At 40.6% G+C, this 27871-nt stretch overlaps 2 protein-coding genes across 19 annotated transcripts in view; one reads left to right on the plus strand and one right to left on the minus strand.

The window, feature by feature from the left end:
• The window catches only part of FREM1 (FRAS1 related extracellular matrix 1), a gene marked incomplete at its 5' end in the record, with an annotated part of 715053 nt that overhangs the window by 585487 nt on the left and 101695 nt on the right, over nt 1-27871 (minus strand). The window lies entirely within an intron of this gene.
• MPDZ (multiple PDZ domain crumbs cell polarity complex component) overlaps nt 1-27871 on the plus strand; it is a 122705-nt gene that overhangs the window by 28942 nt on the left and 65892 nt on the right. For 12 of the 14 annotated variants that reach the window (XM_080987632.1, XM_080987624.1, XM_080987634.1 and 9 more), the window contains 13 exons: nt 1810-1938; nt 3346-3549; nt 6748-6868; nt 7702-7790; nt 8676-8871; nt 12950-13039; nt 16337-16419; nt 18720-18866; nt 19364-19510; nt 22037-22225; nt 24516-24725; nt 25830-25946; nt 27405-27566. In XM_080987632.1, the coding sequence (XP_080843758.1) occupies nt 1810-1938; nt 3346-3549; nt 6748-6868; nt 7702-7790; nt 8676-8871; nt 12950-13039; nt 16337-16419; nt 18720-18866; nt 19364-19510; nt 22037-22225; nt 24516-24725; nt 25830-25946; nt 27405-27566 (1884 nt within the window). The remainder of the gene's footprint in view (nt 1-1809; nt 1939-3345; nt 3550-6747; nt 6869-7701; nt 7791-8675; nt 8872-12949; nt 13040-16336; nt 16420-18719; nt 18867-19363; nt 19511-22036; nt 22226-24515; nt 24726-25829; nt 25947-27404; nt 27567-27871) is intronic. The other 2 variants (XM_080987635.1, XM_080987625.1) reach the window with 2 other exon arrangements.

Consider the following 27871-nt stretch of genomic DNA (forward strand, 5'->3'; position numbering starts at 1 on the left):
CAAGCATGCCTTCCTTTTTCTTAGCTTGTCGGTGGTTGTAGTTTATATGCTGTTTTCCGTAGTCTTGTAGACTAATCACCCCTTGCCTCAAGGTCAAGAAAGTCATGCATAATCTTCTCCCTGAACATTAAGCAGGCGGTTGAGTCAAACTGCATCTCCAAGGGAAGTTTTCCCACGCTGTCAATTTGTCTCCTAGTGCTCAGGCAACAATGTTCCTTCAGTAGGAAGGTCAGAGGTGCAGAATTTGTGGCTCTTCACATGCTGCTCCCACCTGGCTTTTAGTGCACTTTAAGTTTCAGATTATTTGCGGTAGGGTAGACTTGGTGAATCCATAGATGGAAAGAAGCCCATGCCTTCAGGCTCCAAGAATGATGACCAAGTACCAGTCAAGGTATCAGACCCATTTGGATTGTGGGCAAGACTCCATAGCATTCTATGCTTCTGGGAAGCATCTACATTGAATCACAGCAGCAGCAAAGAACTCACATCAGTACTGCCCTCTAGACCAATTCCACCCATCACTGACATAACACTCCCTAAAGTACAGCGAACCATGCAAGAAGCCATCAGTCACCTAATAGTGGTAGAGGCTATTAAACCTGTTTCTCCAGAAGAAAGGTGCTTAGGCTTTGACTTAATCTTTTTCATCTCCCTCTTCTCCCCTTGCAAACTATTCTGGAGATTCTTCCAACCCTCCAGAACAGATTTTTTTGGGGGTTGGGGGTGCTCAGGGGGTATGCGGGGAAAGAGAGTCTTTTTTATTTTTATTTTTTGCTAGCAGGAATCATTGTGGTGGCTTCTGCTGGTGCAGTAATTTAGTTGAATACTACCCCTAGTTGCGAAAATTCTGTCCTGAATTTCTTATAATTGAGAAGACCTTGCAATCCAAGATTGCCCACCAGTTGTCTCATTTCTTCAGGTGCCTCATTGTCCCAGACATCCTTGGTTCTTGGCAATCCTGTAGTTAGCACAGTTGTCCTGCTGTTTTCTCCCAGCCAGGATGGACCTTCTCTTTCAGGGCTCTGTCACACACCTAGATGCACCTAACAGAAATCTAACAGCACCATGGCTGCAGTCTGCCACTTGGAAGTTGAACCTCAGTCCCTCTTAGCTGCTAACAAGCCCCTTCTATATGCTGGTGTAGTGCATCATTGGAACTTCCCTCTACATCAGCCAGTGCTATGGCCCACCTCTTCCAGCTCACCCATCTGGGTGAGCCACGCAGAGGATGTTAGGGTAGCTGATGTTTCCCCTCTTGGATGCCCTTTCCTGACAAACAAATGGGCAGTGAGGAATTGTGTATTCAATCGCTGGCCAACCTGTGCCTTCTCCCCCACGCTAATTTTCAGAGGCATACTGAATATATCTGAATACACATTGAGCTTCTACCACCTTTACCATGGAGTTTCATTGGATTATGAGGTAGAAAGACATTTCATCACCCATGGCATGCATAATTTTATATCTTTCTGTTATATTGACTGCTTCAGAGCAGTGGGTCTCAATTCCTTTTTCTATACCTACATAGAAAAGAACATGCGTTCTCAGCTACAAGCTTTAATTTTGATTCCTGGTCCCATTTTGAGCTAATTCATTGAGACAGTAAACACTGTTGATTTGCCATTGAATACGCTCAGAATGAACAACGCTGCATAGTGATTACTCATAGGCAGATTTCTAGAGTGAGGATACAGCCAATATTTAGCATGTTTACAGTTCTGTGCTCTGTTACACTAGAAACAAGACAAATGCTTGTCCTCTATTGTTGCTGTTGTTGTTGAAATTAACTTTCAATATTGATATTTTCAGGTTCACTGGCAGCATGTGGAGACCATTGAGCTGGTGAATGATGGATCGGGCCTGGGATTTGGGATAGTGGGTGGAAAATCAACTGGAGTGATAGTGAAAACCATCCTTCCAGGAGGAATAGCTGATCAGGTACACAAACTATGTTCTTGTTTATAGCACAGAACGATATAGAATTACAGTTTATAAGTATTTTACCTACAATCGTACCTTGGTTTTTTAACAGCTTAGTTTTCGGGACGTTTTGGCTCCCGAACACCGCAAACCTGGAAGTGAGTGTTTCGGTTTGTGAACTATTTTTTGGAAGCTTTGGTTTCTGAACGTTTTGGAAGTCGAACGGACTTCCGAAATGGATTGTGTTTGGCTTCTGAGGTACGACTGTAATTGGTACCCATCTTTTATTTTCTTGAAGTAAAATGAGGGGGTTAGCATTTTTGTGTGGGAAAACTGCTTCATTAATTAAGAACTGCCCCACTCCAAAAAACAGCAACAATATAAGCACATATCAAAAGGGAAGAAGGAAACGGTTGGAGCTGTGCTCAGTGCCACCGCCCATCCAAGAACAGCACTGCTGCCATCCAGCAGGCGCAGATTCTGTTGCAAAATTATGACTCCCTCAGCTGAAGTTGCCGCCAGAGGTGGAGAGAGAAAAGGGATGGTCCACTCTAGCCTCAGCTTCTCTCTCTCTCCTTCCCGCTTCACCCCGCTGACTGGCAAGCTCTCTGGAGGTTTCCTCCTATTCTTCTTCCAGCTGGGCTGCCATCTACCAGAAACCATGAGAAGGGAGAGTGCTTCTACAGCTGCCTCCTCCATGGCCAAACATGAAGGTTTGTTTGCCAGAAGCATCTTAAAACCACGGGCTAAGAAGCTGGCTTGTTTAAACAAATCCTAGCTGATATTGGCCACAGTTTATGGTTTAGACAACATGCTAAACTGTGGTTTGGTGGTGTTGTTGTTGTTGTTGTTGTTGTTGTTGTTGTTGTTGTTGTTTGCGCTAAATCCCACTTCGTTTCTTTTCACTAAAACCCTACCAAGCAGTGCTAGGTGCAAAAGATGCTCCCAATTTTCGCTACTCTCTTCTCATTGCAATCCCCCCCCCCACCAAAGCTGCTCTTAAGAGTTGGAAGAACCCCTGGAACAGTATGGGATGTGGCACAGAGGGTTGCAAAAGGCTGTATATTGCAATAGTGTGTTATGCTTCCTTTTTGAAATATAAACACTAGGCATCTTGGCATCGCTTTTACCTGTGTTTATTATTTTACTGCTGCAACAACAGATTATACATTAGAGCATAAACAAGTTTTTTGAATTCCCCTATATCGTTATTGTTGCAATACTAGTACTGTTAATGCTGTATTGTTTTTAATTCTCGGTTGGGAGCTGCCCAGAGTAGCTGGGGAAAATCAGCCAGATGGGTGGGGTATAAATAATATATTATTATAATTATTATAGTAATTTCTTGTTGGGGTGCATGTGTGCCCTCTCTATCTCTCTCTATATATTTTGCCAGTGAAGTAATTGGTTTTTTTCCTCATCTAGCATGGTAGCCTGTGCAGTGGAGATCACATATTGAAAATTGGTGATACAGAGCTGGCTGGAATGAGCAGCGAGCAGGTGGCGCAAGTCTTGAGGCAGTGTGGAAACAGAGTGAAGTTGGTTATAGCCAGAGGCCCACTTGAGGAGCCCACGCCACCAGCAGTTCCTCCAGGAACACCAGTACAAACCTTTATGATGGATAACCAGGTAATGATTTGACAAGGTCAATTTAAGAAGCTGCACTGGCAATAGAGACTTCAATGGTGGTTCATTATTTAGAGTTCATGGCTCACTATTTTCTTAATCCAAAGGCATATAAATAGAGTGTGCTTATCACCATACTTAAAAATAAATCAATCAATCCCTCACGGTAGTCAGTAGTGCATCGGTGCACTGGGAACTCTGAGGAGCCAGACATAAAAACATGCAAATAATTTCTAACCCACTAACCTCAATGTGCCACTTGAACGATGCTTCAACAACAGCTGAGCAATCAGTGTTTTGCAACACCTCCCACTTACTCTGTGGCAGCCCTTTCAGTCCAGCTGGATTATTAAAACAGTTTCTCCCAATATGCCTCTCTTCCTCCTGCCTCCCCCACCCACCTCATCACCCCCAGCAACCATCAGCCTTTTCCTTTCTGTGCCAGCCGGCACACAGCTGCAGCTCTTCACCTAGGTCAGCTGCTACAACTTCAGCTGCTGCTTGCTGTGTGCCAGCTAGCCAGCTGCCACCTTCATTGCATGCTGTATACCCTTCACTTCTCTGTTTTGCTGTTCTGGCTCTCTTTCTTTGCTCTCTGAAAGGCTCCCTCAATTCCCCCGCCCCGAATCCCTCTGCGTTCTCCCGTTCACAAATGAGTCCTTCGTTTAACGTTCCGAAGGGATGCCAAGCAAGATTGCGGTTAGTAACGTGAGAAATGGGAGAGGCAGTCTGAGGCGTTGGGTGTGCGAAAACAAAGAAATACCATGCAGTAAAACAACACACGTATTTTTCTGCGTCTTAAGAAAGAAAAAAATCTACAGTAACATGTAGAGAGTCTCAGCACCCTGTACAGATAATCTGACAGCTGTCGAACTTGATGCATCAGTTGAGCTGATTTTATTCAGCAAAATGAGGTGCTACTTGGTGGGACTGTGACTGCCACAATTGTATACTGAAATAAATAAAGGAAATAAAGAGAGGATCAAGCTCAAACCTTTCTGCCGGGAGGCATGGCTTATTCCAGTGACCTCACAGTTTTTCACTGCACTTTCTCCCCCTGCAGTTTTCAGGAAGAATTCCTGAAAGATTATTTGAACCATTGCTTCTCATCATATACGTAAGGTTGGGAAACAGTCTTTTAGTTTATAAAGAAGCCTTTCTTTCCTTTAATAGTTGAATTTATACTAATAGCTATTTTTAGGGACAAAGAGTAGGCAGCACGGCAGCTTTGCCTATCGGCTCTCCCTGAAATCATCACAAAAAAGCTGCTATTAATTGTTACATGCCCCAGTTCCCAAGTTATTTTTACTTTGCCAAGTAGAATTTGCATTTGCTCAGTTTTACTCAGTGACCTTTCCCTCTCCCTGCCCCTAGAATCCTTTGTGCTCCCATTTCTCTAGCATACATAGTATGTTACCCGTAAGTCATCTGTATAATACACTATTAAATCATGGCTCATCATTTAGTTATCATTATTAGTAAAGGAGGATTTTTTTTAGCAGATCCATTGTGCCACACTGGGTGTAAACAACTGGAGTTCTGCTTGTGCAACAGGACCTCCCTGTTCTCTATCTACAGCACCCCGCCCCACCAAATATGTTTTGAAGGTCTCTGGACATTATCGGATTCAACCCATATGTTATAGGCGAACCTTAGCTCTATTTCCTGTTGACTTTCATAGTATCAAGAATTATGGCTCTTGTTATGCCTACTGGCGTGGCTGCTCGAGAGCGAACAGGCAAGATCCCCACTGGTCTTTTCAAAAGGCTTTATTATTGATGCAAAAACATTTACAGTGCAGAACGTCTCATTTCCATGTCTTGCTCAGTCACTAGCAGAATCTGAGAGTGGGCGGTCCTTAAACTTTCCCCAGCAGAGTAGTCTCTTGACCCCCATCTGACGCCTCCCCTCTCTGCGTGTAAACCTACTGTGCAGAGAGAGCATGGGTAAAGGGGGACCTGCCTCCCCCCCCCCCGCTTTGCTCATGCACGGTGTCTTGGCTCTCTCTTGCATCTTCTGAGCCCTGCATCTCTTCCCCACTAGAGGCGGGGCTTCCCTCCTCCACGGATGAAGTGCTGCTTCTCACGATCTTTGGAGGCTCCCTGTAACCCAGCTGCCCTTCCACCTCTCACCTCTGAGCTGATGGCAGTTCCCTGACAGCTATTATTATTGTTGTTGCTGGCATATTTTGCACTCAGGTGTCTAAAAGTGAATTGCACAATGGAAATACAAATGACAGCGATGTTAAAATCAGATATGAAAGCAGCAGTAAGGAAAAACTCAAACACTTCTACTCACCACTTTCACTTAAAGCTACTCTGTTGAATATTTGTTTGTCTATGGTATTTTCAGTAAAACAATTTGGTCATATTCTAACTCTACCAGCACAAGGAGTTCCTCTTCTCCTTAAATCTGCTCCAGAGGGATATGGGAACCCCTGCAACAGATTTTAGGGGGCACATGGGGGGTGAAAGAGAGGGTTGGCAGTCCTGCTGCATTCTTGATAATTTTTTGGACTGACGGGACCCGAGCTTAGCACTACGTTGAATACAACCCTTTTGTCTTTAAGTGTTAGCTCCTGAATTGAAAGTTTCAGGACCAAGTTGTCGTTTTATTTCCCTGAATCACATATCCTCTTGTTATTTCAATTTTAATATTTGTGTGCGTATCTTTTATTTTGAAACATTTCAGTAATAATAAAATTTACCCTGACCTTTAGTTTACTTCTCTTGCATGATAGTAATATCTGTGGAACTGAATCTTGAAGGACCTCAAAACTGCAAAACACTTCATGGAGCCCCAAACCGCAAAATTTTTTGTTTATTTATTTTTGTTATCTTACTTATTTGCAAACATTTCTTCATGGATAACATTTTAACAAATGTAAGGGAGGTGAACAGCATAAAATCAACAATAAAACAACATCAATAAAACAAGTGCAGAATACATCATAAATCTGTAAATCAGAATAGTACATCAGTATAGCTGGATTGAGCTGTATAAATAGGTACTTTGAAGACAAGTAAAACTAACATTTTCAACAGTTATTTTGGAGGGTTGCCATCTGTACAACTATCATTCCAGTTCCATGCTATCTATTTGCAATTTTGGTACCTGAATTGGTTTGGAAAATACGTACCAAATTTTTTGTCCCTCATGGGACATTCTTTCATTTGTTTTTTTTGTTTTCTTTTTTCTAAGAGAGATGAAGAGACACAAGTTGAAAATGATGCTAATGGAAATATGTTTGATGTGGAACTCACAAAAAACATCCAAGGATTAGGAATAACTATTGCTGGTTACATTGGAGACAAAACCTCAGGTAATATTAAGACCAGATCTGTGGAGGGCTATAGCTTGGTGGCAGATGCCATGATTTGCACACAAGAGGTCTTAGAGTCCAATCCCTGGTATCTCCAGGTATGGGTGGAAAGGACTTCTTACTGAAACCCTGGAGAGCTACTGACAGTCATTATGGACAGGGCTCAGGCTATTTTAACCAATTTTCAGGCTCTTTAATGGTGGGCCAAGCTGGACTTCAAAAGCACCATCTTCAGGTACCATTAAAATACCAGTAGCTGAAGGGGAAGGTAGCAAGACCATTACAAGCATCCAAGGTGACCAGGAACCTCCCCACTCCTGGAGAGGGTTAGACACTTTAAAGAGCAGCTTGCTTAACCGCTCTCTAAAGCACCTCCCACTCTCCTTTAAATAGCTCACCTGGGCTACCAGCTGCTTTCTTGCTTGCTTGCCTGACGGTCTGTTGTTGCTCTGCAGTTGCATGACTGCCTGTTGGTGGCCGTGTGAACTGCAGCACGATGACAGCCTTACAATTTTATGTATATAGGAGGCTGTGCATGTTCAAAGAAGCCAGCATTAAACTGGGGCTGCCTCCTTGTATGCATCTATGCATTAAAATGTAAGCTTATATCCTGTAATGCGTGGTACAACCCTTAGGGGAAAATGTCTTCAATGAGACTTTGGACTTACATCATAGTACTAAGGTTAAGTGCTTGGGCGTTTTTTGGTATGATAGAGAACAGCGAAATGTCTCTGTGCTGTGTCTGGGATTTTGGACTCGGGTCCTAGGTGCTGATGTAGCAAGAGCTGAAAAATAGTTTTAATTGCATGAGGTTTTTCCCTTTTCAACCACAGAACCTTCTGGTATTTTTGTAAAGAGTATCACAAAAGGCAGTGCAGTTGAACATGATGGTAGAATCCACGTTGGAGACCAAATTATAGCAGTAAGTAATCATAGAGGAGTGATTTTATTGAATACTTGCTTTTATTACCCTCACTTTTATGATCCCCATCCCACCCCGTGGCACAGTTGACCAAAATGATTGATTTATTTAGAACCTTACATACCTTTTGTCTAACAGAAAATACACCTTATGCTAAACATTGAATAGCCAGCCATAGGATTGGGCCATCTCCTTGGTGTGGAGACATGTGTCCAGCAGAAGGCTGATTAGATTCAGTGTTTGAAGCTGCTATGAATAGACTGCATAAAAGAAACTGGAATGGATAATTCACACGGGCCTGTTTGTAATAGCTCCATCATCAAATGCAGGTGTCTGTTCCAAAGACAGGTTTTTGCATGCCTGCTTTCATTGATCTGCACTTGGAAACATGGTTATTAATGCAATCACATTAGCTGTACCCATACAGAGAGAAAACACAATTGCTCTGTTCTTCCAGTTTTTCTTGTATCAATCATTTGGTCATCCCAGCTGTCACTGATGACACAAATATATCAAAGTGCTGTAGTTGGTTATCATGTGAACACTTATAACACCAGACTGTTACTCAGCAGTAGAAACCAAGAAGGAAAGTGACTATTTGGTTATGATATTACAAAGCTACATAAACCCAGTTCTTTTCTTTCACAGTGGCTTTGTATAAATCTAAACACTGAAAGCTAAATGAATCTGAATGTGGTTTTCTGGGATGCTCATATTCGGAGACAACAAAGCAATAATAGATAAAAGTGGCTGGAGACCAAAATAAGACATGACATTTTGCAAGTGGCTAAGATGAGATTTGGCTCATTTTGAATTACACACTTCTTGCACGTTTATCTTCTTTATAGTGGCCTGCTGGAAATTAAAACACATTTAATCATTCAGGTGGATGGAACAAATCTTCAGGGTTTTACCAACCAGCAAGCAGTGGAGGTTCTGCGGCATACTGGCCAAACAGTTGGACTCACGTTGGTCAGAAGAGGCCTTAAGCAGGGAAATCACATTCAACCCCATGAGGACTTCAGTGGTGCTGTTGAAAAGGATTTAATTTTCCAAACGATGGAGGTTGGCACAGGCAAAGGTAATTAAGAATGGCTTTGCTTCAAATGAGTTGGATTTTATTTCTCTTTCTACAGCTTATCAAACTGGGGAAAATGGGTTAAAATTTGCCCTTAGAGTCTGCATTTCATTTTTTTAAAAAAATCATATAGGGTTTTCTCATGTAAGGGATTTGTGTTCTCATCCATAGCTTTTATAAAGATTTCCTCTTGGAATTTCAGAGCTAAATAAAGTGTCAGCAGGAAGCTCCCTGTTTAAGAGAGTCAGCAAAGATATGGATAGAGCAATGGGACATTGGAGATTATTCTTAGTGTTGAAGGAGAATATAGTGGTGTTTTTGTTATGTTAGATGGATGGATAGCACCACTGTCTGTGATCTTGGAAAGTTGCCATCAGTCAAAATAGACCAAATGGATTGATTGGCCGACAATATAGGGAACTTGATAAGTTAAAACACTTTCTCCACTACTTTACAAGTAAAACAACTGTACTGTATATGTGATGAACAGCTGAGCTGGTGATGCAGTGCCTTAGAATTCCACCAGAGGGCTGCAGCCTCTCTCTGATTGGCTACTAAGACAGCCAACCAGAGAGGGGTGGAGCCAGCACTTTGGGAGGGCAGATAAAAGGAGCTATTTCAGAGAGAGTGCTAGGATAGGGAGATGGTTTAAGAGAGAGCAGGAGGAAGAAGAGAGAAAGGAGAGACTTGAGAGTTGCTTCTGGTCTGTGTTAGGGCTGGGCGATATCTGGTTTTTGACATCTTGATATCTCACCAGTTAAACATTGTGATCTCCCAATATATCATGATGTCTGAAAGAAGGATGGAGCTATGTAGAGGCACTGATTGGCTTCATGGTTTTTCCCACATTGTGGTTTTTGCATAAAACACACACATACACCATGATCTCCAATATATTGCCAGGTCAAAAATTATGAAACCTATATCGCGATATGAACTTCAAACCGGTTTTGGACAATGTATTGATATATCACCCAGCCCTAGTCAGCGTGTCAGATCCATTCTGAGGAGAATATTTACAGCTATAGAAAGGAGTCTCTCAGTTTAGATAGAAAGTGGCTTGGGAGAGTATTCAGACAAGAGTTAACTGGAGGGCTGAGTTTGAAGAAGGAGAAGTAGAAGCTGTGAGGGTGATATACTTTGGTCTTGTTTCAGTCAGGAGGGGAGAGATATTCAATTAATATTTAAGAAGGACGTGGTGATCCCCTGGGTCTGTTATAATGCTAGAAGTATCTCAGGAGTATGATTGATAGAAGGTTGGGAATCTGACAGAAAGTACCACCTTGCTTAAGAACCAAAGTATTAAGCTGTAACACCTATGGTACAACTAAGTTAAGGAACTGAAGTGAAATAGCTGGAAATAAGCCAAGCATTTACTAATTAGTCTAGAAACCGGTAACATCTAACTGAAAACAAGCAACTGAAGTTTAAAAGAAGCTGTGTTGTTTGCTACCTTGTTAGAAGCCTGTAACATCCACTGGTTTTAGTATACCGGTAATTATTAAATAGTTGACTGTTTCCTGAAATAACTTTATTGCTTCATGAATAATTTGTTTTACCAACTTTGTTGCTGTTTGTTCAACTTCTGCCTGAGTCTCCAAGTATTGAAGTTTTACCTCCCACAAAAAACATAAGTAAACCCGTTGTGGTTATATAGGGTCTATGAAGCTCAATATGCTTCATTCTAGAAGGCTTAAAAATGCAGCAATGTGACATTGACAAGGTGTTGCATGGAAATATGTTGTTGGATTCTAATCAGACTCTCTGAGGCATTAAGACATCAGCCTTTCCATGTCTTAAAAATCCTCTGGAGAAGCCTGTCTCCAAGTAGCCACCTTAGTAGAGGAACACTGCTTCTGCTAAGGAGAAGACCTTTTTTGTGGTGGTGCCCAGACTCTGGATATCTTCCTATTTTAGAGTGTAGATTTTTGGAATTGTGTTAATTATTGTGTTTGTAGATTTTCAGGTTTTTATTTTGTTATAATTATTGGTTTTGAATTGTATTTCCAAGGTTTGTGTTTACCCACACTTCTGTAAACTGCCCTGCAATCTTTTGGTGAAGGGTGCTTAAGAAATATCTGAAAACAAATAAGTAACTTTAATTTTGATAATATCGCCGTAAAGTAAGAATTTCTTGTAGCATTCGTGTGGTGACTTTTTCCTTCTGGCTTTAACTCCATGAGATAACTTCTGAGAGCTAATAAGCCCCGTACTGAGTTTCTGATAATTTCTGCAGTATGTTACATATCACCAGGTTCAGACAAAGCGTGTTCTCTTTCATGGAGAGCACGTGTTGCAGTGGGGGCTGACAGGACACTCCAAAGTTGTGGGGCGGGCTAATTGATCGTTGGCCACTGTTGTGATTGTGCTTCCCTTGTTGCTGGGAAGAAGTTAATGTTGCCATTTGTTGATTGACAGCCAGAAATGCTAAAACTCCCTGCACGAGGCGTAGAGCTTCCTCTTTTCGCACTGTGCATCGGATTATTCGTCCCCCCTCCCTATATTTAGAGTTGTTCGCTTTGACTTTGCTATGCCTGTCATGGGGTCGTCTGCTCTTGGGGCAGGGGCCCGGTAGGAATTTTGTCCATCTGGCTGATTGGCTGGGGCCATTTGGTTTTTGCCAAATCGTCATAACTTGTAAGGTTGCGGTTAGGCATTGGTTTATGGTTTAGTTGGTTGAGGGGCATGGATTGGCTGTGCCTGCCCCTCTAATGCTGCTGCTGCAAGGGATTTCGTTAAAGGAATACAGGGGCTCACTATTGCTTTTGTCCACCCTGTCAAGGGGCTAGGGCCACGCAAGAGCCCCTGGTTGTATTTGGGGAGGGCTGAGGGCAGGTTCCCTGCTCCGTCACTACCCCCAAGTTTATTCCCCTTTTCTGACTTTCGCAGGCATGTGGAATGTCAGTCTATCCCCCATGGGGGGGCAGATAGTCGCAACCAATGCCTAAGCAACCACTCACATTTTTGTATTGTAATAAAGCTGTGGCCAAAATTGTGTCAAAAACCTTAAACAAAAATTTCTGTGTGATGTGTGAGTTATTGGGGTGGCCCTGGGGACCTCGACATGCAAATTAAGAAGACATATTCACCATAAAGCTGGGGTGAGAGAGATAAACTTACGGGTCATTTTTTTCTTCATTAAGAATAAACCATTATTGATGGATAATGCAACTGCAAGATTTATAATTTTCAGTGAAACTAATAAAAATATTAAGAATGCAATCTTATACATGTCTTACAGATGTTTACTTAGAAGCAAGGCCTGTTTAGTTCAGAGAGATTTACTTCCTAGTTAGTGAGCACGGAATTGCTGCCCAGTGCACATATTAATGTGAGAAATTGGCCGTCAGAGGACTTATTTGAGTTATGCTTACTAGCAGCCTTTTAAATATTCTGATTGGGACTTGAACCTCTGTCTTTCAAAGCATGGTCAAGACAATTGCAGCAAGGATTCTTCCCATTGTAGAATAAATAATGCACAGGCAAAACTTTTCCCACCTGTAACCTCCACTTACTCCCCTCTCTTTGGATGACGTAGATTGAATATACAACAAGAAGAGTATTTGCCAACTTTATGTATCCACAGTATTTAACAGCAGTCTAGTGGTTAAAGAAACGGTGGAAGAACAGATTTATTGTTTCCAGTGATTTGGCAAACGTTTATAGGTAGAGTGTTTATTAGAAACCTCGGAGTTCTGTGTTCTTTCCCCTTTATCTGAAACAAAGGAATAAGAAAAAAAAGGCCAGTCGTATGAATTATTTTGATAGCATACATTTTTTTCTTCATGGCAGAAAGATTTAATGTTTAGATTATTATGGGGAGTTGTTCTTCATGTATAAAACTCTACAGTGATAATGCAGTACGTTATTTTTTTTAAAAAAATAAAAAGCTACTTTCATTATTATACACCTCTACAAACACAATTTCTTGTTTGAAAAACACACCCTATATTTGGTCCAGGAGGGAGCTCTTACATGAAGCTGGATAACAAAAAAATGAAAGCAGGAGAACGTATTAATTGCACATCACAGAACAACGGGGTGCACAGAAGCTGCTCAGAATATTCTTCTTCTTTTCCAGAAAGCTGTGAAGGAGAGCAGGAGCCTCCATCATTGTCATGCAGTAGCAGTGTGATTCACACTGGAGAAGACGTTGGTCCAGAACAATCAGGTCCGAACTGGGAATTTATAATATAATCCCACACACACACCCATTGGAAACACACTGGCATGCATATCTCAGCTTTTGCCTTAATGTGTGTGTGTGTGTGTGTGTGTGTGTTTGCATCCTCTGCCTTAAAAATCTGTGAAAACCTCACTGGAAAGAACAACAGACAAAATCTGGAGCTGTTTCTAGAATTTACCTTTATAACATGTTGTTGTTTTTTTAACTGAAATAAGCACCATACATCCTTCAGAGGTTATGTTTCCATAGAACTTTTATTCACAGAAGCAAGTTTCCAAAACATTAATATGGGTCGGTGCTTTATCCTAACTTCTTCAATGTAATCTCCGCTTTTTCTATTTTGCTCTTTGGGAACTTTCTAACTTCCTATCTGTGATGGCCTAATCTCCATGTTTAACATTGCTTTCTACAATAATAGCAAAAGCGGTTTTTATTTGCATTTTTTTTTCATTTCTGTATTTTCTAATAGTATTTGAGTTGAGTGGCTTCAGACACAGCCTTTCATGTTCTCTCTAAATATTTGTCTTCTAACACATGTTCTTTCTTGTCAGTGCTACATGACTAACGGTCTCTTAGAAAGTTTCACTAAAACATTCGTTCTGAGTCTCACAATTGGTTTTATATATATATAAATGCTTTTTAAAATCACCCTTGTTTTATACTAGCAACAGCTTTCTACACTTTCAACTCATAAGTTATTTTGAATGATGTAGCTTTTAAAACATGCAATCTGGAGAGTACACACAGACACACACACACACACACACACACACACACACAATCTGGTGGCAAAATGCCCACTGATTTTTAATAGAGCCATTTTGTATCCCATGAAGTATTCACACATCTGTGGGTGGTCATGGTAGAGCATGTCTTTGCTTTAACATAGGTATGCACTATTTCTGATGTGGAAACTTGAATATATAGCAGCCCACCAAAGGCTCTGCAGATCTCTTGGTTTTACTATCTGTTTTGGATTGCAGAAATGGGTGTGGGTGTTGCCATACATTTGGTTTCCTGCTATACACTATATACCTGGTAAACCATATTTTGGCGTGATAGGTTATAAGTTGTGCTGATTTGATTTCCATTATTACATGATCACATTTGTGGAGATCATTTCATATTCATGTCATAGTTAAATATTGCAATGTTCACACTTTTTCGTGGCACTGGCTGTGTACTGCGCATTCTCCTGTATTTCTTTAGCCTTGATGTAAGCTCTTTCGAGTCATTCAGGTTTACTTTCCTGACACATTTCTTTTAGCATTTCCTCACTTCCCTTATCATCTTTCCGAAGAAACCTTCATGTTGTATATAGTATTATGAATTCGTGAGCAGGATTTGAACTATGAGCAACAGACGGAATGAGAGATTATCAAATTATTGTTATGGTATAAGAGACAGAAGATAGGATGTGGCAAGGAGGAGAAATAAAAATCACCATGGGAAATGGGATGGGAAGTAAAAAATAAAAAATAAAAATCTATTTCTTATTGGAACGTTTATGTGAAATTCCTGGAAATCTAATAAAATATATCTTAAAAAAGAGCGAAAGAAACTTTCATGTTGTAGTACTACACTACAGCAGCATATTTCTTATTTTTTTCCATGGGCTAAATCTATTAGAAGTGCACATATGTTTATGAACTTGCATTCTTCCACTGCCCTCTAGGGACCATAATTCAATAGTAGCCTCTGAAACTTTTGAGTGCTAAAATCTCAAATCATTCGTGCATATCGAGAGAATGTTGGCTGTCTCTCTGCGTTTTATATTAGGACATTTCTGTTGTAAGCAGAAGGTTATTTATTTGCCTATAATCACTCAACGGCAAGCCAATTTTAAGTATATTAATATCACCAAAGAAGTTTGTGAAATTGTATAACTATAACTTGTGTGCCAGCTATTGAATCTGGAACTGGTGTTGCTTTGGATCTTGTAAAACTGGTCACTTAACAGTATCTAGCAACATACCTGCTGTTCTAGCATAAATGCTAAGTGGTAGTTGCATTTTAAAAAGAAAAACCAAGACCTTTTATTATGTTGTTTTGATAAAGAGTTTTGGGGAAAAAACAAAACCTCGCTATATCAATGTTTTGTGCTGTATTTTTTAAAGATACCACTTCTTATTTTGAACTGATAGAGAACATTACGGCCAGTGCTTTTTTTTTCTGGGGGGATGCAGGGGTATGCATATCCCTAAACATTTTGTAAATCTAAGTTTGTAAAGTAAGTAAGTAATTTTTTTATTTATAACCCACCCTCCCCGGCCAAGACCAGGCTCAGGGCAGCTAACATCATATATCAAATACATTAAAACACAATCAAACAGTTAATTAAAATACAGCTTAAAAATAGAATCAGGATAAAATTAAATGATTGCCCACAAATTACAACCATAGGGACCGGGAACCTCAAGTATTTATCATTTGGCCTCATTGAGGGGCAGTATTTCAATATGAGTAGGAAAAAGAGAGTACCCCTAAACATTTTTTTAAGAAAGGAAAAAAGCACTGATTACAGCCAGAAAAATCTCTTTATCTTATGGTTCTTAAAGTACAGGAATTTAATACGATGGCGAATAGGGGAAAATGGAGTATTTTAGACAACAGTTCTGCCAGATGAATACAGAAGCGGCACGCAATTTCTGCGTTCACAGAGAGGAGAAAGTGCACTAGAGGGTAGCCAGAGAGAAACCTAATTATTCAGAAAGCTAGACGAGCACAATTAGCATTCTTTGGAAGAGAGGAGATGAAAGAGGATCCTTGCAGTAATACAGCTCTCATCTGAATAGCCAGGATAAGTGCTTAAAATACTGATCCTTGAGGTGATGCAATTCCAAACTGAATAGCTAGGGTAAGTGCTAAAAAGGTACTTAGTTTCGTGTCCAATCTATAAACAAAGTGATACAAAAGTGCTCCCACAATAAACTGTTCGCCTTGCGACTTGCTAAGAGTTGTTACAGATGCCGTGAAGCGACGGCAACAGCAACAAAAGTTTGAGAGAGCTTTCATACAACCTACTTTGATTTGAGAAAAAAATACATTGCGGGAGTTTCATTGAAGTTTCAATTTTCAATTTTCATTTATTTATTTTTCTACATTAACAGGTTGTGTGCATTAATGGCATTTTCTCCCCCCCTTTTTTTAAAAATAAACTGGCAGATAGATATGGACAACACGTTTTGTCACAGTTCATTTACTGTATATAAAAAATAAGGCTAAGAATAACACACAGGATTTTTCTTCTTCTATAGTTAACTGCCAAACTGCATCTTTCAGGTTTTCAGCTAACTTCCACCGATGAAGAAATATCATTGCAGAACAAATGGCAGTCATTTTTGGGAGCACATTATGAGGTGGTGGTAGGTAAACTTTTGCATGCTGTTTAAAGTGTGTGTGTGTGTGTGTGTGTGTGTGGAATGGGTGGAAGAGCTGTCCTTGCAAAATTCCAAAGGAAGTAAACATTATGTATTTGTCTTTCAGAATATTAAATCTCAAAAATAAGCATAAAATGCCATGTTATGTACACTTTAGATGAGAAAATAAAATGTGTTCTGGGAAAACAACAGTTCATAAAGTGCTGCAGTCCTTAGGAAAACTTGGTACTTGACTGATTCATAAGTTCACAGTATGTTATATTATGCTGTGCCAAGTACATAAATGGTTGTCGTTTGCCACAACTATACCATGCAAACATGAAGTGAGTGCCTGAAGTGTGCCTTGAAAAGTTTATAAATAGTGAAATGAATTAGTGTCTGCTTTCATTCATTTTGAGGTGGCTACTAAGCTACAGTGAAGTGAACCAACCCTTATTTTCAGATCACTTTTAGATGCCATGCCCTTACAGTGGTACCTTGGTTTACGAATTTAATTCGTTCCGGAAGTCTGCTCTTAAACCAAAGCGTGCTTTCCCATAGCAGTGGGGGACTCAATTTACAAATGGAACACACTCAACAGGAAGTGGAACATGTTCTTATTCCAAGGCAAAGTTCACAAACCAAAACACCTACTTCCGGGTTTGCAGTGTTCTTAACCCAAGTTGTTCATCAACTAAGTTGTTCTTAAACTAAGCTACCACTGTATTCCCATTGTTTTTTTGGCAAGGATGGTATGTGTACATGAAGTAGCTCTTACCTGCTCTGGAAGTAAGGGGAAAGGTAGGAGATGAAACCCAGTTATTTTTAGTTTACTAATTATTGTTATTTACATTATAGAATTAATTGACATGATTATAAATTATATATAAGTGAACTAAGAAACTCGGTAAAACATGAGTGATTTGCCATTTCATTTTGAAATTCAGGACAACACTTTTTTTGCGATCTGTTGCGCTGCTTTTTGCACTGCGTCCAATCCTCATATGATTACAACTGACAACAGAGCATCATCCCAACTTTCTGGGCAGCATTTGTTTATTGATGTTATTACACACTGGGCAGTGCTATAGCAAAAGTACTGTACCCATATTGCTGCTTTTTGGGGATTAAAACATAGTGGCTTGTTAGTCAATCCACCCCCTTACGTCATATGGTGCTCATCATAACACAGCCTTCGAAGTAAAACCTTGCTCTATAAGCTTCTTTGCATGTAGTTATTATTTCAAATGAAGGGCTTTTCAAAGGACCACCTTTTCTCATGCGGTTCTGCTCACCCACTGGATCACTCTGGCATCACGGATATGGTTCACAAGGATGCAGAACAAAGCCATTTATGTTGTAGCACTCCCCTCACACAAAATCCAATTGTCTGATGGTTAAAATGGTGTTGTTTCCTGTTTTTGGACTGGTCTGATTTCCGCCCCCTCCCACGATTCTCTTACATTGGTTGATGATTCTCCGTTTTTCATTATGTGTTTGTCTCATGCTTAACTCGTCAGTTAAGCTATTTATTTTGCTGTTCATTTACGGCTGGTTGATGAGCAGGGGACGGTGTAGTACATTTCCTGTGCACTGTATCATCCAAAGGAGCGATACAGTTGCCTGAGCACACATGGCACTCTGGGGTGGCGGCTGTATTTTAAATATAATTCAGGGTCACAGTCAGAGCTACAGTTCTCAATCACTGACTAGCACAGCTGTTCCTCCACCTGGGATTTAGGGAGCCAGAGGGGATTATATTGCCAGGTGTGCATCCGGTCCATGCTTGACTGCTCCCAGAGGGTGACAGCAGCATGTACCGAATCTGGAATCCAGGGCTTTTTACGTTGCACGGAAACACTTCCGTTTTAAAGCACTGTACTTTGCTACCCATTGTCCCTGTGGCACCCATGGAAGCTGACTTCTTGCGTAACAGGAGGTGTGATTCCTTTGATTGTGGCATTTGTTTCATTTATTTGTGGTTTTCTCTGGCCGCCTTTCATCTCTGGGGCAGCTGTAGCTCACCAGCATCTGTTCCCCTTTGCAAAGGAGAATGGGACGTTACGGCTGGCTGCCCCCTTTCAGCTTACATTGCGATTCCATCTTGTCTTGATGTGAGAAATCAATGGGCATGGATGATGTTTGAAAGAAGTGAGCTTGTAGCTTAGAAAGTAGAGCATCTGTGGCAGAATGTTAGGGTTGCTGCTTTTAAATCTACTGTCCCTTTTGTCCGTGGGTCCGAGTGCAATTTTGAGAACAACTAATCCTTCAGTGTTCTGAAGAGCCATTGTGTTCCTTCTTTCTAGGTAGCTCACGTGAACAAGTTTAGTGAAAGCAGTGGCCTGGGGATCAGCTTAGAAGCTACAGTGGGACATCATTTCATCCGATCTGTTTTGCCAGAAGGGCCAGTTGGACGATGCGGCAAGCTGTTTAGTGGAGATGAATTACTAGAAGTATGAAATAATTTCTGCTTTACTTCCGATCCTTCCTTAAAGGCGATTCTGCTGAGGATTTCCAGTATTCATAGATACTAACATACTTTACCATATGAAATTCCTGCATGAAAATTGTATGGATAAATCCTGCATTGGCTAATTGTATGCATCAATTTGTAATGGTGCACAATACACTGTAATTTTTTTTGCAGTGTAAACCCACCTCATATGAGTGGAAGTTGTGCAGATCTGCACTCTTGAGAAAGCCCTGCCTCATTCAGCGGCATTTTGAGGATGAAAAGTTCCCAAAGAATTGTTGATAATAGTAAAAATGCATGTGGCTTTCAGAAACCCTTTCCAGCTGACATTTGAATTTGTGTTACCTGCTTTCTGCATTGTGCCTGCAATTCTTGCAGGGCATTGTGTTTTGTGTCATTCTGGTGCACTGTGCATCTTACAAATTTCATTTTAAATATATATATATTTCTGTATAATATTTTATCTTCTGTCGGCAGGTAAATGGAATATCTTTGCTTGGAGAAAATCACAAGGATGTAGTAAATATTTTAAAAGACCTGCCCATCAAAGTAACAATGGTGTGTTGCCGTGCAGCTCCACCTATTAGTCAGTTGTTAATGGATGAATCTCAGATGATGGAACAGGTAAATCAAAGCAATGGCATGGGTCTTGTATGTGTAGGATGCTGTGAAGAAAGTGTGTGATCACTTGACTCTAAGCAAGGCTGTTTCAGCCTCTCTTACCCCTGTGGCAAATGGAGACAACCAGAAAATCTTTACAGGCACTCTTTCTCTCTCTCCCTCCTCCCATTATACCTTGTTTAAGGTTCCACTCTGTGCTCATTCTGAAATAGAGAGCTTTATTTCAGGCATTGCCAATGTTTCTGGGCCTCTGGGCACACTTGGGATGTTGAGGAAGTGCCAGTCACAAAATGGTTGCTGTGGGGTATGTGGCATAAAACAAAATGGCCGCCGTATTGAAAAAGAGCAGAAAAAAGGGACAGGACACAAAATGATGTGAGCATTCTCTCCCAACCCCAACCCCTCCTCCAAAAAAAATAATCAGTGGGTGGAAAAGGCACATCAGTCACTACCACATTCACTCACGGAAAAAAGCTCTTTGTTCTTCTCTATTCTGATCAGAAGGAAAGGTGGATGTCCAAATCTGGCATCCAAAGACATGTCAGCATATTTAAGGGGCCTATTGAATTAGTGTAAAAAAATCGAATAGGAAGAGCAAAGAGTGCATTGTGCATTGCAGATTTTTGAGAGGACACTTGCAGAAACCTTTTGTGGGTGCCACAGGAAGTATTGGTGGGTGCACACAGGCACCAATTTGGCAACTCTCACATAACTATATAGTGGGACCTTAGCAGTCCTTCTTATTGGCTGAGTGAATGTGGGATCTTGTTGTAAGGACATACAACAATAGGCCTTGCATGCAAGTTAATTCAGGCTTGTCACTTCCTTGCTAGCACATACATTCACTTGAATGAAAAACAGAACAGTTTTATCCCACTACAGTGGTACCTCAGGTTACATATGCTTCAGGTTACATACGCTTCAGGTTACAGACTCTGCTAACCCAGAAATAGTGCTTCAGGTTAAGAACTTTGCTTCAGGATGAGAACAGAAATCATGCTCCGGCGGCGCAGTGGCAGCGGGAGGCCCCATTAGTGGTGCTTCAGGTTAAGAACAGTTTCAGGTTAAGAACGGACCTCCGGAACGAATTAAGTACTTAACCCGAGGTACCACTGTACAGAGATGCTCAATTTGTGTGAGCAGTCTGTTTTACTGATAAAGCACCACAGTTGAGACTTGAAAAATTTCGCTTCTCCGACTTCAACAAAATATTCATTTCTTATCAGATAACACCAATGGTGGCAGCTAATAAGATGAGGCAGGACAATCCAGAGGGAGGGGAAGCCCACATCTGTACCAATGGGTGGCTGTTAGAAGCAGCTGAGTCAGGAGCAAGGCACACAACACCATGCAAAGCATTTGGGGCACTCCCTCCCCTGGCTGCCTTCAACACATGCCCTTTTGGCTTGCCTTTCAGTGGTGGAGAGCCAATAGCCATTTACTTCTTAACACTTTCCATTCTGCCTTTCATCGCTATTCAGAGGAGAGATAGTTGGTATATGAAGGCAGACCTGATGTAGAAGGAAAATTCAATCAGAAAAGTTTGGATGAATGAAATATATAATATATACATATATGGTACAGCCGGTCCGATCCAGTGACTGGAATGTTAGATAATATCCCCACCTACAAAGCCTGTTTTAAAGACCTACTTTAGATTCTCAAAGTGGCTTTGGCCATATTAGTATGGTTACTCAGAGGAAAAGGAAAACATGTCTCCTTCCACAAAGCCATAAAATCGTTTTAGTTCTTTATCCTGGGTGGGGGGACGGACAAGATGTTGGCATTCAAGAAATGCAAGTCCAAAGTCCTTTAGACACACAGAACTAGTTGCATAGTTGTTTTTCACAATGAAGCAATTACCTCATGGGGTTTTTGTGAAGGGGGCAGGCTAGAGGTAGCTTGCCATTTTGTCAAGCAGAAGTGCTGTGTAAACAACTCGTTATTAATAGGAAGGTTGGTTAGAGCTGCAAAGCAATGTGGACACAAATATACAGTTAGAAGCAAAATTAAAATGCAGGGGCTATTCCCTATGTGGCTTTAGAGTGGCTTCAGATGTTTTGAATGTGGAGAGAATAGAGCAGTGGTTCTCAACCTGTGGGTCCCCAGATGTTGTTGGACTACAACTCCCATCATCCCTGAGCTCTGGCCTTGCTAGCTAGGGATGATGGGAGTTGTAGTTCAACAACATCTGGGGACCCAAGGTTGAGAAAGGCTGGAATAGAGAGTTCAAATGACTTCCCTGTTCTCTGCATATGTTTGTACCATCAGAAGTGGATCTTGCACATTTCTTTTGTCTCTCAGCCTGTCCCCACCATCTAAGCTTCTGCATTTGACCACTTCGGATGTTATAAAGATGCATGGGGAATAAGAAAAGCAAATCAGTCATGCTTGCCATTCTCCCATCTCTCAATGTCCAAAGTTCCTTTTAGTCTCTTGTTATATGTGTATCTACTGGGAATCGAGTTTCAGTAAAAATTGTAGGATTTTCAGTTTTATTTATGGAACTGAATCTCTTTCATTTTGCAGTCTGTTATTGATCTTGGTGGACTCCTTGGCTCTTCAGAGACAGAGGATGCTAACTTGGACATGGATAATATGGGCCAGAGTGCAGATGAGGTTCAAGGATCTTCTTTGGCAATGTGGGAGACAAACATACAGCAAATTGAGCTAGAGAAAGGGAGCATGGGACTTGGATTTAGCATATTAGATTACCAGGTAATGTCCAAACTACTTATTTTGCAGAATGGGAGTACTTACTCAGGGGAATTCTGCCCCTTTAAGCAATGTAATGTCATTTACCAGGCCTTTCCAAACTCTACTGTCAAACGTGCAACACTAAGTAAACAAATTTGTCAAACTAATTCTATGGACCATCATTCATTTTATGGGACCTCGGTCTAATTCTATGGCACAGTGATCTCTGTAGCAGGTCAGCTTGCATAAAGTATTTTGCTACGATTCAGGAAGAATCTACACATTGCATAACAATAAAAGCAGTTAACATTTATTAAGATGATTATGCAGAATTGTTGGCATGAGTCTCCACAGATTAGAAACACTGATTCGATTTTCAACTCTGATTTGGTCGTTCCTCTGGCCATGTACTTGGCCATTTATGTCTGATTCTATTTCTTTTAGAAATATTATTATCATTATCAGTGGCTGGACATTTGCACATTCAGCTCAAAGGAGAAAAATTGATATAATTAAACCAATTACCATATTTTTTGCTCTATAAGACTCACTTTTTCCCTCCTAAAAAGTAAGGGGAAATGTGTGTGCGTCTTATGGAGTGAATGCAGGCTGTGCAGCTATCACAGAAGCCCGAACAGCAAGAGGGATTGCTGCTTTTGCTGTTCTGGCTTCTGAGATTCAGAATATTTTTTTTCTTGTTTTCCTCCTCCAAAAACTAGATGCGTCTTGTGGTCTGGTGCGTCTTATAGAGCGAAAAATACGTATATCAATTTTTCTCCTTTGAGCCGAATGTGCATATGCCCAGCCATTGATAAAAATAACAAGACCTACAAAGTCTTGCACAAGACCTACAAAGCTGCAGAGGAGTGTGAAATAGATATGCTTGCTAACAGTGAAATTGCTTTGCCTAATGCTGCAGAGCTTGGTTAGTAAAAGTCTGAGTATGTAAACATTCATAAAAGAATTGGACTGTGCCACATTATTGGGGAATTGCTTTCACATTAAAAAATCTCTTGTACTTAGAATGCTATTCCACTAGAGAGGCGTTTAAGTCGAATTTCTACCCTAGCGTTCTAGCTTTCCATGTGCTAGGACTTTCCTAATTGCTGGAAGGATTCGAATCCACAGTCCCCATTGCATTCTGAAGTGGCAGAATCCTGTTTTATTAAAGAAGTTCAATAATCTCCTGAGCTAGAATCGCAAGCTGTTATATTGCCCAGCGTAATCTCCCAGTGTTACGTAGCCTGATTTCATGTTGGGCCTGGGTAAAATATTCAGATTGAATATATACAAGAAAATGATCTCTACAAATGTAGGAATTAAACATTGGGTCCTGGAGGGTGTGCGTGCTTCCTCTCCTCCTCAGTGCCCCAGCAAACTGGCAGTTTTGGATATGCCACAACTCTCATAAGATGTTTAAATAGTGAAACTTTCTATTCCTCGTGAGGTAAATGGAGCTTGGGGAAGGGATATCCAACTAATCAATGACCTAAAATCCATTAATTTCAGTGGGTCTTCTCTGAGTGTACCTATCATTGGATAGCTCCCATTGGCTTGGATTCCTGGACTACTGAAGGAGCCAGTGTAACGTTTCTGTCTAGATTGATAAAGAGGATTTGGCATTATTTTATTCATAATATGCTTCTTTTATTTTCATTAATGAATAAAGTGCTTCCTGAAATGTGTATTCCCCAGTGCTTTTACATAAACATGTTAGGGATCAAAGAATACTATCTTTCCCCCTTGGTTCTTCTGACATAATTTGAGTTGGCATAAACAAATATGCTTAATTATAGGGAAGCACATAGCCATTAGAAGTCTTTCAGCTGATCACTGCCTGAAAATCTCAGGTTTTAGTTTTAGATTTTTACATAAAGATATTCCATATGCCCATGTCTAACACAGAAGAGGAGAATAAAGCAGTGTGGGCACTATTTATATTATTTGATGGAGCCTCTTATTTGCTGTAGCACAAAGCACAATCGAAATAATCTAGTGCAGGCATAGGCAAACTCGGCCCTCCAGATGTTTTGGGACTACAAGTCCCATGATCCCTAGCTAACAGGACCAGTGGTCATGGATGATGGGAATTGTAGTCCCAAAACATCTGGAGGGCCGAGTTTCCCTATGCCTGATCTAACGGCTGCTTGAAGCTGCTATGTAAATGCAGACATATCTCATGAAAGTGGGGTTTCACCATTCACTGGGTTAGGGCTGGGTCATCTGCACCTTGAAAAGAAGCATAAAAACTTGCACGGGCTCCTAATTTATTGAGAATATGTTTTTCCCCACTTTCCTCTTCTTTAAAAAGGACCCTGTGGATCCTGTGAATACGGTGATTGTGATCCGCTCTCTAGTTTCTGGGGGAGTGGCCGAACAAGATGGCCGGCTCCTCCCCGGAGACAGACTTATGTACGTGAATGACATCAACTTGGAAAATGGCAGCCTGGAGGAAGCTGTGCAAGCGCTGAAAGGAGCGCCGATGGGAACGGTTAGGATAGGAGTCGCAAAGCCCTTGCCTGTAAGGAACTTAAATCTTACACATTTTGTTTGGGGTTTCCTATTTTGCCAAGAAACCATACAGGTTGCCTGTTCGCAAATGCATGCGTTTCGTTTATTGACCTAGCAGCTGACGACACTCACTGTGGATGTGTGAACTAATCTCGTTTTGTTTTAAAGTGATGTAAAAAAAAAAAAAAAAGTTCTGTCTGTGGAGTTTCATCCGTAAAGGTCAGTTCACACATGTGTAAGTGATGTGGCTTCGGCTGCCGTCAAGTCATAAGCATACGCCTGTGAACCTGCCCACAGTGTGTCTGACTGCAAAAATAAATAAACAAAACAATAGCAATCTGAAGTGTATCTGAAGAAGTGTGCATGAACCCGAAAGCTTATACCAGAACAAACTTTGTTGGTCTATAAGCTGCTACTGGATTTTTTATATTTTTTATTTTCATTTCAATAGCAATCTGTACTTCAGATTCATCAGGGCTTCAGATTCATCATTTACTCAATAGCATCTTGTTTTGACCCTAGCTATGGAGCTTCATTTGGGAATAGCATACATTGGGCATAGTAATGGGAAGAGGAGCGGCCATCCTGGTTTGACAGAAAATTCAAAAAGGAATTTGTTTAAAGCTGGTTTTCTTCCTAACTTCAAACACAGCGTTCTTGACTTCAATGCTCTTAAGTTCAATGGAGCTTATTGATGAACATTTGTGTTTAGATTCTGAGAGTAAGTGGGACTGAAGTCTGTGGGGCAAAATAGGTTTAAATCCAATCTGTTAGGCTCAGCTACATTGGTAATCGGGCTCTTTTGGCAAATATGGTGAAGTAAATATAAATCATTAGGGCTGAGAAAACATTCCAAATTCCCAGGTGCCAGGACTGGAGTATTAGATACTACCGTTGTGCACAGCTAAAATATTATTTCAAACTCATGGGCATTTCATTCTTCAGTGCTTTTCCTAGCCTTGTAAACCATTACACCTGCTCAGGGCTATAAGAATAACCTTCAGTTCTCTCTTTTTCGGAGGCTCCCATTCATTCCCCTTTCTAAAAATTCCCTCACGCTGCATGTCGTGAACATTAGCCACTATCCATCTCAAGAGCTTCATTCTCTCTGCAGCTTTCACCAGAAGAGGGCTATGTTTCTGCTAAGGAAGATTCCTTTTTCTACACTGCCCAGTCCTTTGAGGAGGAAGGGCCAGCTGATTCAGCCCTCTTCCATGCTGAGCTGGCTCTGGTTAGTGGCCACTTCCTTTCCATGATAATGTGTTAAAACCCTTTTGATCTTATGTTTTCATACCAAACAAAATTTTGTCTAGCGTCAATGGAGAAACAGCCTTGACATTGTAACGTAAAGACGTATTTTAAAATGCTTGCTTAACTTCTTCTTTTTTAAGGGCTTAAGAAGGTTGTTTTATTGGGTCGAGATGCTGATATCCAAATACACACACACACACAAACAAAAAACCCACAGACGCACACACACAGTCATGAGAAAAAGAAAGTACACCCTCTTTGGTTTTACATATCAGGGCATAATAACAATAATCTGTTCCTTAGCAGTTCATAGAATTAGGTAAATACAACTTCAGGCGAACAGCAACACATGACCTATTATACCGTGTCATGATTTATTTAACAGGAAAAAAAGCAAAATGGAGAAGCCACATGTGGAAAAACTAAAAAACGAGACAGTAACTTGGATTGGAGTTCAAAAATAAATTCTGTGTTTGCACATTATCCTGTTTTGAGAATCATACATTGATACAGGAAAAGGAAATTAAGGCTGCTGTCCTATGCTCTTCTGTAGGAGTAGTTAGTAGACTCCCAGGTATTTGTTTCTGGGTAGAAACACAAGATTGGGCGGTCAACCACTTATACAAAAGAAGTGGTATTGACAAGAATGAGTTAAGGGGACGTGTATACCACATTACAAAGTGAAGTTTTTACTGCTGTTTTTCAGGTCATGCTATATCGTCACCACAAAGTCTATCTAGAAGCTTGATGGATTCTTAGTTGGCTGCAATTTCCATCGTTCAGGCAAACTAATCACTTTTAAGTTTCAGTAGGAAGTTTTAATGCATGCACTTGTGATATCACATAAGTGCAGGATTTGTAACATCCTGGATATGTTTTTATTGGGCGTTAAAAGTTTAGTGAAAAGTGTGCTAGCTTTGGAGTTGGACAATACACTCACACAAATACACACACACACACACACACACACCCTATTATTTCAAATAAAATGAGAGATTAGGTAGGCAGCTTTTGTATCATGAAGGTAATTATTTTTTTTTAAATGGACCTTTTTAGACAAACTTAAGCAGTGCACCACATTCTTAAATTCAACAATGGGACAGCATATGAGATTTTTTTTTCCAGAGGCAGAAAATTATAGGAAATCATTCCCCCTGCCCCAGCACCTGTTTATCACTTGATGTACTTGCAAATTCAGATCTAAATAATATTCTCAGATAACACTGGTGTGTCACTGAATTTGAGGATATGGAGACATAGGTGAAAATGGAAATGGGCTCATTGTGTATCCAAAAGATTTTGTATGTTTGAAATCAAAAAGAAAACTAAAACAAGGCATGGTAGCTAAGAAGTATTCATCCACAGATGCAAATGTTTGGGGCTTATGTGATACGAATGCAGCAGATAGCCGGACTGATTAAATTGCCTTTGCTGTTAGGTGGATTCAAGTGAGGCAGATCTAGTGGAGGAATCCACCTTCGAATCGCACTATTCCGCAGACAATGATGGTACATTCCAGTCTTCAGTTTCAGCTCTGCATGGCAGCTCCTGTGCTGATGACCTGAAGTATAACCTCTCACTACCCTCTTCAACTCCCAAGGTAAAAAGAAAAATATGTATCATTTTATTGATTGTGGCGAAGCACCACTGAATGTGAAGATGTTTGCGTTTGGCTGCTGTATTGGATGTAGCAATGACTAATGTCGCCCCGGTTGGTTCCATCTGCTTGTAGGTTTGTTATTAGATTAAAGAGCAATTTCATTTAGGTAGTGTTGACTGAACACCTTTCAGACTTTCAGTCCAAATGCATTTTGTGCTATATGAGGAGGACAACATCGATTTGAGGTGCTCTTGTTTTGCTTCTTAAAAAAAGAAGAAAGGTTTCAATGAATTTTAATAATACTG

This window comes from Podarcis pityusensis, assembly GCF_964106645.2.
Source record: "Podarcis pityusensis genome assembly, chromosome: 17".
NCBI classification, from domain to species: Eukaryota; Metazoa; Chordata; class Lepidosauria; order Squamata; family Lacertidae; genus Podarcis; species Podarcis pityusensis.